General features: G+C 45.5%; 2 protein-coding genes across 2 annotated transcripts; one reads left to right on the plus strand and one right to left on the minus strand.

The window, feature by feature from the left end:
- Positions 1-1,320: 1,320 nt before the first annotated feature.
- On the plus strand, positions 1,321-1,711 carry DFJ58DRAFT_644073 (uncharacterized protein; the record flags this gene model as incomplete). Its single annotated transcript, XM_041381391.1, has 3 exons — positions 1,321-1,439; positions 1,489-1,630; positions 1,682-1,711. Coding segments are annotated over 3 exons (291 nt in total), but the record flags the coding sequence as incomplete, so codon positions are not given.
- Positions 1,712-2,322: 611 nt separating this feature from the next.
- On the minus strand, positions 2,323-3,111 carry DFJ58DRAFT_846247 (uncharacterized protein; the record flags this gene model as incomplete). The annotated part of the gene is made up of 3 exons (XM_041393276.1): positions 2,323-2,461; positions 2,520-2,774; positions 2,858-3,111. The coding sequence occupies 3 exons, from the start codon at positions 3,109-3,111 to the stop codon at positions 2,323-2,325; spliced, it is 648 nt and encodes a 215-aa protein (XP_041237873.1).
- Positions 3,112-12,014: the final 8,903 nt, after the last annotated feature.

Consider the following 12,014-nt stretch of genomic DNA (forward strand, 5'->3'; position numbering starts at 1 on the left):
AAAACTGGGGGCGTTTCTGGACTGATCCTGGCAATCAATAAGTTGTTATTTTGGCTTAGAATCCGACACAGAGGAACAGTCATGGAGTTCATGAAGTTTGAACAATTTCGGGATATATTGATCTTGCCAAACCCCAACCTCCGGCAGACATTTGAACAATATCACTCCATCTGGGGTGGTATAGACCTTATGGTAGATCCAAGGCAAGTAGTCAATGTCTAGTTACCAAATTCAAATCGTTGAAAATCAGGACAAGTGAGCAGGCTGACGGTTGGGACAGCCTGGCCCTGCTGCAGCAATACCTATCTGGCCTGCAAATGCTGGAGTCTATTGTTCCGGTATGGCCCCTGTCCAAAGAGATGCTGCATGCTTCCCTGAAATTCAATGTAATTATCAATGTCGACCAAATTGCATCCAGGACGGTCAATTCCCCAAGACCCTGACCACACTCCTTTCTCAATGATGTCTCACAATCCTTTGAAGGCTGTATTCTCAAACGTGAAGGCAGCGATTGCAACTGGCATGTTTTATTACCTGGCAAAGTGGATCCGTTGAATCTGCCACCGGATCGTGGTCACTTCAGGTGGCTAAAGCAATCGTATGTACCAACCCTTCAGAAGCTAGGAGAGTGGTGGATTATCTTGGTGGATTGTCAGCCATTGTGGGTGGTGCACATGGCTCCAGGAAATGGGGAAGGGGAGTGGGTCTTCTTGCATCAGGATGCTGGTCCATCGCTGGCAGAAATGAGGTGGGTTCTTCAATTGACAGCCGTCACGATCTGATTGGTATTGTTACAGCTGATTTGGAAACTATGCGAATCACAAAAATCAAAACTTGAGCATTGGAAACGGCTGAACAAGGACCCCGTAAGCATATGGACTGCGAGATTTGCACTGTGCAGCGTCTGTGTCGTTAAATGCAAGCCATTGCACTGTTTCAAATGATCTAAAGGCTCAAATCCCTGTTCTCCGTCGGCGTGGGCACTCCATTAAACATATCTGCCATCTACTTGAGTAAAAAGGACTCTGTGTACAAGGCCTTACAGCTCTGTCCCTTGACTTGGAGTTTACAGCATCTCATATCCACAGCAAGCATACAGGCTGGCGTCGCACCCTCACCATTGATGACATTGCCTTCATCACTGCCATTCTTAATCACCCACCCTACTATTTATCTCAATGAGCTACAGCATGAATTGCACTCTCGCCATGGTGTGCTTGTGTCTCTGCAAACACTTCTTCGCACATTTTCGCAGTTACATTTCAAGCACAAACACATTTCCGCTTATGCTCTCGAACAGAACTAAGAAAAATGTGCTATTTTATGAATAGTATTGCTAACATTGCACCTGACCCTGAAATGTTGATGTTTGGTGATGAGGCTGCGAAAGATGAGAGAACCCTCATTCAACGCTATGGCAGATCGAGGATTGGAATGAAGTATGTCAAATTTTATTGTGATTGACATGCAATGACCAGTCTAAATCAGATGCATCCAAAGGAAGTGTTTCGTACAAGGCAAACACTACTCGATCTTGCCAATACTGACTCTCGATGGAATCATTACTTATGATATCATTGAGGGACCAGTGACAAGTGAGCAATTTATACAATTCTTGCACAAGCATGTGGTATGGTTTCATTTATATGACTTGGATCAGAATTTGACTCGTCGTTTGCAGCTGCCTTTAACCAACCCATATCCAGGGCCACGTAGTGTCTTGGTTTTAGACAATTGCTGCATTCACCATAGCAACGAGGTCCGTTGTCTCATTGAGGAAGAAGCTCTATGCAGGCTCGTATTTCTGCCTCCATATTCACCTGACTACAATTCTATTGAGCAAGCCTTTTCTGCTATCAAAGCATATTTACAACGTCATTTTGATGACAAGGGTTAACGAGAATGGTACGAGCATATCAAGCCATCACACCTGATAAGGGCAGAAGGTTATTTTCAAGCTTTGGGGTATATTGCCTAGCTATTCTACTGATTCATAGTGCTACTTCTAAATAAAAGGATCTTCTGCATTTGCATGATCACCCTCTGACTCGAAGGTGAACCCAGGAGGAAAGATAACCCAACTTTTCCTGTTTTCAGCAGAAGTAGTAAAGGTCATAGTCCAAAATTGTTCGCTCCACTAATGACTTGTCAGCATACACAATGATCGGGATATAGCCACGCACCTGGTGGACACTCATCAGGCTTCATACAACTTCCACTGATGCGAGCTCGTCCCCCATCATGGTATCTCTTCTCATACTGGAATTTCTTGTACTCGGGAATGTCCGACTCAGTTGTATCACTCCTATTGACAGCTTTGCACTACTCTTTGCGAGAGGCCCATTCCACCATGTAACACTGCCTTTCTTCAGCCAAATAATGTTCACCTGCACTAAGACCAACTCGAGCAAGATCTTGGTCAGCCATGTCCACAAGTATATCTGGACCTGCACCAATGCCACTGCAGAGAGGCTTCATATGTTGAGGCAAATGCAACACCGAGGTGGTCTTTGGCATACTTCAAAAAATGAGTGAGTGTTGAGGGTGTTGGAGCAACAGGTGACGTGACAGGGAGTGATGTCACAGTTCGAACAGGAACTGGTGTCAAAGGGGTAGCCTCGCGTGTGAGATCTTGCACAGTTCGTAACAAGAGCATAGACGTGAGTGAACTGATGTCAACAAATATTTTCACCTTTCGAGGCTCTTTGGAGATGAGTTTCTTTGCCATTTCCGCATAATCAGCTTGGTTGTCGACATCCATTGCTTCGGCACGTCTATAAACAACCACTGTGAGATAAGTTTAATTTCTATGAATAATACAAAGATCACTCGCCCATGAGAATTGCCAAGGAGGTACTTGAAAGTGTATTTCTTCCTCTCAGTGATCCTATAGTGTGATTTGTCATGCTTCATGAGAATTGTTGTCAGAAATTCAATGTAGTTGGACTCAGAGACTTGAAAGACAAGTTCCTTGACTTTCGTAGATTTCACTTCCTTGGTTTTTGCTTTGCCATTATTTTCAGTAGTAGTCTTGGTGTATGTATCAAGGTAAATAATGAATGTTGCCATGAATCCAGGTGTCTCTGGGGAGGAATCTGATGGCAACGACATTGTCTTTCAGTGAATTGCATATACTACACTAGCGCTACTACAAATCTCGCAGTCATGTGCTTATAGGGTCCTTGTTCGGCCATTTCTGATGCTCAAGTTTTGATTTTGCGATTCCGCATAGTTTCGGAATCAGCTGTACACTTGAACCAGGGGATTGGCCCAGCCTGCACCTGAGGAAACCTTATGTCTTTGACGATATCATGGACCCCAGTAGGGGGCACACTCTCTGAACAACGCCAAGCTGATCAAGAGCTGGAGTCCTTTGCCACAACCACATTGAATCAACTCATAAGCCTTGAGGAAGAGTCGCTGGGTGCACCCAGCTCCTTGAGGTTGATTGTCCGACTGGATTTGGGTGTCATGCATGGTCCTGATGGGCAATTAGGGTATTTTATAAATGAGGTGGAGTGCAGCATGGGTATTGGACTGTTCAGCACCGGGAATCCAAGGTGGACCTTGTGGCTGGCTGATGAATTTGGGTGCGTGTTCTCCAGGTGGGTGAATGAAACATGCCTGGCCATGAAATGCCTAATTGAGCCGTTGACATAGTTCCAGCAGGATTTTTAGTCTTGACATTCTATGCTCATGCATGTCAACTTTCCAAGTCACCACGACACCATACTATAGGTTTATGCTAATTCTGTGGGCTTGACCCATTGGCTCCGGTCTTTGTGATTCATCAAAATGCATCACCGTGCAATAAGCCTGATTCCAGGCGCCACCTAGACCTGCACCTGGTGTAGACTAACCCGCTGGCTGTGGACCTCAGACTGACTTTGGTGCAGGCCATACCAGTACGTGTAAGATGTTGCAATTGGAGGCATACAGTACCTGGCAGTTCAGAGTTCCTAAGTATGGCTCCTGAACTTCTTTTGATGTCACCAGGCCCTTCTGCTGACACAATGATCCAGTTAGCGATCTGATAATTTTATTAATGGCGGTTTCATTTCCTATCACCATTGATGTTAGGTAAATATATGTAACACATTTTTATGTCCTCAACAAATTTTCTCCCAGCTTTTATGCCACCGCCATAGATCTGTTGGGCATTTTCCTATTATGTTTCACACAATCAGTTTGATTCCTGGCGCAGGTTGTAGTTGCCCAGACTTGTCACTTGCGAACATCCAAAAGTACATAAGAGGCACTGAGTGTGCAGGGCACCTCTGGATGAATGGTTAGGACCATCAGCTCTCTCAATGGTAGATCCAGGCCTGATCACAGGATAAAAATTTGACTGGTGTGGCCTATTAAAACAATATGCCAGGCCCCAACCTTCGAAACATTTGCAATAGCTCAGGTCATTACTGGGCTGGCTGAGAGCTGACAGTTCCTACAGCATGTTGACTCAGATAGGATATGTTTATCCAGTTTGCCCAGCCTCACGCGGCGTATACATACATAATGTATGCAAGGTCCAACACTACATTTTATATTAGTGGACCCTGATTCAATTGAATAATAGATGGCGAACACAAATTGTGGCCGCTTCTGTTGTCGCTTCTGTTGCCGCCATCACTTATCAAACGCAACTTAACCAATTTGAGGAACCCTAGCCACACCATTGTGGGAATTATAGGATGTGTTTTCTGTTGGCCTCATCACGTCGACCTGAACTCCTCCAAAGCGCTATGCAGGCATCCATTCCTTCTGTCAAGATGATAGACCTTAACCATTACTGGAATAAGGCAAGTACAATGCGCAAGGATTGGTGCCCAGAGCTCTATCACTGTGGACTCTACGAGCAGTCTATGGACTGTTTTCCGGTGATACGATCACATGAACATGTTATCTTCATTCCCGCTTCCTCAAAACCTCTCTGCCTGATTTTTGCAACATGCAATGTATGGGCTGTGGTACCTGTCACTCAGTCAGCGCTTCACCGAATGGACCAGAGAAAATTTATTTCAGGCATCTGTGTATTTGCACCATCTGTGCGAGGGCCTTTTTTGACGAGGTCCAGGAAAATTTCTATCCCTCTACAAATCAGCACCGAGTCCAGGAGATGCCCACATCAAATAAAATATGTGTCAATGGTTCTCTAGCATCCTATTCTCTTGGGCACAAGCAACATATCACACCCGCAAGATATCTCCTCCGGATTCAACCTGGTTGCCACCGGAGCCTCAAATTGACCAACCGGCTTCAACTGTATTTGGTGAGCGTCCAATTTGTTCAATCTCCCTTTGTTATGAATGGTGGCACAGACTGGGCAACTTGGTTGATATCACCTGAAATTGACCCTGTCATCCGATCACTTTATGGCTCTTTGCCCGACAAGACCGGTGAGAATATTGATTGATTGAAGATGGACCTGGAGTCCAAACAGAGTGGAAATGATTATGGTCCAATGGTGGAGACGGATGAGAAAAGCTGGCATAGGTGCCTAACAATCACCCTGGAACTCCTGGAGATCAATATAAAGAAGGCTGAGGCTGAAGCCACTGCAAAACCTGATGCACAAGCCATGACTGAGATTGAGCTACCGATGCCCATGGACCTGGACACCTGGCCCTCTGTTCCTGCATCCTCCAAGCATCCATCTGTAGGTTTCTCACCCCAGAGCCCAAGCTGTAAACTAACCGATTGATCAGTCTTCCATGCCTGCTGTCGTGCAGAAACCCAAAAAAGCCAAAATCTCTCAGGTGTGTTTGTTGCTTTCGTTCTTCCACTTGCTCATGTGGATGACAGATGCAGTCAGGTCCCAAACAAGCTGGCTCTCATCATGCCTCTACTCGGTCTTCTAGCTGCAACAAACCCAAAGGAAAGGGAAAAGACTAGACCGTCAAGTCTGCGGTGACACCCGGATCCAGGTTGCAGATGGGCAATATTATTCCAGTATTAATATTTCTTCTAAACCATGCCTGGTGGTGTCAGTTTTCATTGCCAGATGCCTCAGGGTCTGTGCCTGGACCGTCATCTGGCAGGATGATCAGCTCAACATACAAGGTGACTACGCCAGCCAAAATATGCTGGGAAGATGTGTTAACCTCTGACACAATGGAAGGTTGGTCCGACTGTGCTGGTGAGATAGCAATATCAGAGCAAAGGGGGATCAGAGTTGGCAAGAATTCCAGGTGAGGGCGCCAATCAGGCCCCCATGGTGACATCCTGGTATTAGACCACTGGGTGGTGCAACAACCATGTACCTACGGCGATGAACACTTCATTATATACAAATTGTATTATGAAGAAAGGCCTGGAATTAGCGCCCTCAAGTCTAAGAGTCCGCGAGCCTTGTCTGTACTTTGCCATCTGAATTGAGGTGTTGCTCTTTACCGAAGTATTACAGCCAGCTTCATATTGATAGGCCAGAATCTGGAAAATTCACTTGGACACTTTTATTTATAAGTCGCGTAAGTCATCACCACCATGGAAAGAAACTGTAGACACATATACGTTTTCAACAGAGACAAAGAGGCGGTCTTGCTAAAGTGCCAGAGAAACTAAGTGCATCATCATCTGATGGTGAGCGTGACTTACCTTTGACAACATTGTAGTGTCTTTCATGGCAATGGCTTCAGTTACTTGACCGTAAAGATCACCTACATACAAGCAGTATAGTACCATCATCACCTTGTGCAGCTAATCATATGTCAGTGCGTGTGCGACAGTCTTGTCCATGGCATTTGTACCGCCCCACAAAAGCTCCACTAAGGTTAATGGCTTACCATAAAAAGTAGCCAGCATGATTGCCTCTGTTTGTTGTGGCTTGCAGATGCCGGAGAGTATCACATCACATATCTTTAACCTGAGGTTTCTTTTTAAACATAATAAAGAAAACAGTTCATCTTTGGTTGGCCTGAAAATGACATTTGGGTTTGTTGGAATCTTTTTCTGGACAGGCCAGACAAGAACTTCACTGGTGTAGATGGTAAAATGCCAGGCATCACATTGCCACATTATTGAGTGTCAAAGAGTTTGGCATTGTAGTGGGACAAGATCCTACCATGTTGAAATGGATTTGCCCGAAGACCGGGCAGAATCTGAGCTGGAGCCTGTACTAGCTTGAACAGTGCATTGGCTGAGATTTTGGAAGGTCCACAGAATATGACTTCAGGGATGTGTCAATGACAGTGTCTCACATGCCAATGTTATGGAACATGCTGAAAAAAAAACCATAAACAAAATCCATGCAAGATCCAGGTCCTGAAATATGATTATGAATCACTTATAAGGCTGTTTATGAAGCCGGAACAGTCATTTTATTGGTGACATTTGTAGAAATGTTCTATGATAGCTTGGATGTTCCATCTGCCAAAACACACATTGTTTCTTGGTGTATTCACTTTGTAGTATCTTCAGGGATGTTGAATGCTTAGATGCAGAACTTCTGGAAGCTTCCAGTGTGAGATAGAGCTCACCAGACCTTTCTCCCTGGATTTGACATCTTTGGATCCACTCTTGGCAGTGATACCCAAGGTTGGCCAAACCACCCTGCCGTGACAATTCTTAACTAACAAATGGTAGATGTCAGGTATCTGGTCTAAGATGCATGCAGCTGAGAGTGAGTGGCGGGCAGGTGTGATGAAATGATAGTGGAGTCTAGTAGTTAAGAACTTGTGAGTATTACAGTGGTAAGAAGCAAGAAGGTGAAGATACAAATACTGTGTATCCACATAGATAGGATTTTATGCTCAACCTGACACCTTGACCTTACATGGAACAAGCGCTCTGCTTTCCAGGGGTGGTCTCTCAGAGTCTGGTCAACTGCAGAGGCAGTAATTAGGCAAGCATTGATGAAATATCAGGCGATGCTGTTCTCTGACCAAATGTAAAAATAGAGGCAGGAAGATCACTGATACCATGGCATCCTCTGCCTCTTAGGAAGAGGCACAAATCTGTCTGCCCTCAAAACCCTCAGGAAAGACCTCTGAGAGGCACTCCCCCAAGGCTAGTCCCACCGGCCCAATGAGGGCGCAGTGACATGGACACCGGAAAGAAAGCAGTCAAAACCCTCAGGAAAGGCCCCTGAGAGGCACTCCCCCAAGGCTAGTCCCACCGGCCCAATGAGGGCACAGTGATATGGACAAAAGAAAGAGATGAAGTAGTCAAAACACTCAGGAAATGCCCCTGAGAGGCACTCCCCCAAGGCTATCCCCACCAGCCCAATGAGGGCGCAGTGACATGGACACAAGAAAGAAAGAAAGAAAGAAAGAAAGCCATCAAATCCTCAGGAAAGATCTTTGGGAGGCGCTCCCCCTAAACTTACATTGTGACATAGCTTGTGCATGGTAAATACAGAACAGGTGGTATTTTTGCTACTTTAGAACATGTCTAGGTAGTCATCCTGATACAAGATGCCTGTGGAAGGGCACCACTCATGAAATGAAATGTTCTAAGTCAACATGCAACTATATGATCCATACAAGTGGTTATCAATAGTGACTCACAGGATGCATCTACAATACCAGCTATTGCTTGCAGAATGCAAGGATTCTTCCATCCCACTACCTGTACAGCCATTCAATATTAATGCCCATCACCTCATCACAGCTGAGCAGATACAAGTACAAGACCATTCACGCTGTAATACTTTGCAGGAAGCAATTTTACCACAAATATATTCTACAAGGTTTGCATATTGCTAGAGACCAGTTTCGGTAGTACTGACCAAACCACAGCCTGGCGGAGAAATTTGTATTAATGAACGTAATAACTGTTAGATGCGTCACATGATGGTATAAGCATGCAAGCCCAAAGCTCTTCAGCTCCATAGATACAGTCGTTATTAATCGGGAGAATGGCAGCACGGTTGATACAAGACCGATGGATGGTGACAGCTTGACCGTGGGTTATGGTTTGTGAAGGATTGTGATGGGCTGGGTATAGATGTATCTGTAAGAGGTTGCCTCCAGATGGGAAGCAATTAATCAAGCACGCTAGGTTGGTAGTGAATGAGTTTGACACCACATAAATTTGGGATACCGTCTTACATGGAAGCCGGGATTGCTGAATTTCATGCAAAATAGTTGAACCAACCCTGTGCCACCGGTCAGCAGAATTGCCTACATGACAATGATATCAAGTGGGACTTGAGATCACCTGGATTGAAGTTTCCAATGATCCCATATAGGTCCACAGGCAGTAGGACCTCAACTCCTCATCCTGAGGCTCCCCATCTTCAGCAGCAGCATCACAAAACTCCCTTGCAATTCCTTCCATCAAGAACACCACAGCATCCTGGGTCTGCCTCAAATAGATGAAAGGGCAATTTCCTGGAACAGAAGACTTTGTCTGACAGATCAGACATGTATCAAAGCCTTGGTACAAGGCTGATTGCAGCAAGCAATACACACAGACCACATGCCCCTCTGGGCAGTAAGTCACTGGAGCCACACTAAGCAAGGATTAGCCGGCTGCAATGATTATATCAGGACCTTGACACTGATAGGACTTCCCAACATCTGACTGTAACATGAATAGGTCGATCCTGGGAGATCTGTTAAATCGCTCACATAGGGCACATGAAGTGTGCTCGGATTGATTGAAGAAAGCTTTCAGTGAGTGCATTGGGTTCCACATCCCGTATCATTGCCGGGCAGATTTGGTCTGTACTTCTTGTTGAGCCCGAAATTCTGGCTGGGCATCTAGTATGGGCAACTGGAACTCACACAAGACCCTGGCTCCTACAATCCAGGTGTGTTAGCAGTATTGTCAGAGGTTCCCAGCTAAACCTACCGTGATACAGCATGGGGGTAGAAACCATGGCTGGTTGATACGATCCAGATAATGTGTGGTGGGTGTTAGAAGCACACCCTGAATTGATGGATCTTCCATCTCTCGCAAAGTCTGCCGGATTTATCCATGGGGTACAAATTGAAATCATATCAGCGGCAGACGCCAGTTCCTTACTCCTTCTGCCCCCAAAATTTCTTGACACGATCCCTGCTTCATTCCGGTGCTGAGGCTCAAGATATCCGGCAGGTGACAGAATGTTTTGAGAACTCTATTAGTGTGTGATATGGTGAAACATCGCTTACTGACTTATCACACTAATAACCACTGGCATGAAATATATTCCATACAAAATAACAACATCCAGGTGCCACTAATAGCAACTATGATTGAGTCTGACCATCATCCACCAGATGTTCCTCGAAGTAAAATACCTGGAAGCAATGTTGGCCTGCTTTCCTGGTGATGGATCTGGGTCTCCATCCCTGGAAGTCCCAAACTTGACGTATCAAGGAGGTGGTTTTTTGGCTGTCAAGGCTAAGCCCCTCTTACCAGGCAGCAGTGGCTGTAGAAAGAAATCAACATCTGGGATGGGTTTAAGAATATTTCACAACATATCAGTGATAACAAGTGGGAGGGGGATAGGTGGTACAATGTGCTGTCGGCAGCCGCAGAAAAGGTCCAAGGGTAATAGACCAGAATGTTGTGCTGCAGGTACAACCTGATGTTGATTTCTCTTTGGTCCCACGTCAGGTCCAAAATGACACCCACACCTCCTGGCTGATCCAGCCCCCCAGGCCAGCATGCTCTCAGCATCCCGGGATGTCAGATGTTTCTTCAGGTATCTATCCACATCATGTGGGCGGTGAGCTTTCAGCCAGCAGATGTAGCCACTGGTGGAAAGCATGAATCTACAGGCATGGTCTTCGTGATAAGGGAGGCCAAAATTCAAATTATGGATGAAGTACGCATTGTCAGGTCTTGGGCCCTCCGGTTGGATATGCCTATATATGACACCCAGAGTTTTGGCCATGGCTGAAAGTTCTTGTTTGACTCTAACATCATCGTCCAAGGGTCGAAATGTGCGGTCCTGGGAGGGTTGGTGCCACCACAATCCATCTGGGTTGCGTGGTACCCATGGGTGCCAATGTTTCTCCCTGGCATACCAGTCAGGATACCATAGGCTGTCAAAGGGCATGACTGATTTTTCAGCCCTAGGACCGGTCCAGCATTCCAGTGCATTCAAGTCCAACAGATCCAATGAGGCATTGGGTGACACCCATGTCAAGCCAGCTATCACACGAAAACATGGTTGAGGAGGTGTGACGTTCAACTGAGCATGCAGTCAGAATACTGTCTGGGTAGTTAGTGTGGAGCAATCCACAGCAATGAGCAGGGTTAATGTGAGGCAAATTGAATCAAATCCAAATAGAAAATTCTGGGAAATCAACACAATTCGGACTAACGAGTGAACACAAAATGTACCTCATTTGCCTGGCGATATGGAAACGTGTTCGGGAGTAATACGGACCGGCAGTCCAGCGAATGAGAAGCCAGGGATTCTGCATGACGGCAATGTGCAATTTGTTGCGAGTGACTAGTACACAACCAGCAGATATACTAAGCATAATCAAGGTTCCTGGAGCAAGAAGAAACAAAATCCTTCAGCACTCTATACATGCCAGTCAATGTAGATTAGTCAATATGATCATGAGTCAGACAGTGCGTACCCTGGCATAAGTATCCCTAGCGATTTTAAGTTCAAAAGGCTTGAAGACAGCGAGTGTGGAGTCATCAAATCAAGAACTTCAGGTTTGCCCGAGTATTACTTAATGTCAGTCTTATGTCAGTCCAAAGTTCATACAAGTCAGTCCGTCAGAAGGTCAGTCAATTTTCATCGTAATTATCCAAAGGTGGATCGATTGATCAATTTTAGTTCTTACAGAGATCCGGGCTTCATCAGCAGGAAATGTCAGGCAGCTCACCCTGTGTAAATGAGATCCATAACTGACACATCATGCACAGTCAGCCCACACACATCATACAGGGGATCATTCACGTACTCTCAAAGTCTTCCATTGAGAACCTCAGGCATGACCTCCCTCCCGGTTTGCTGTACATATAGAACATCTAATACTTAGTCTGCGCATTTGACGTCAGCGCACATTTACGACAGTTTCAAAAAATAATAAACAGTGAGCACAAGTGTCCAAGTTTCCATAGTC

The sequence above is a fragment of the Suillus subalutaceus genome (genome assembly GCF_016647625.1).
Source record: "Suillus subalutaceus strain FC151 chromosome Unknown DFJ58scaffold_165, whole genome shotgun sequence".
Taxonomy (NCBI): Eukaryota; Fungi; Basidiomycota; class Agaricomycetes; order Boletales; family Suillaceae; genus Suillus; species Suillus subalutaceus.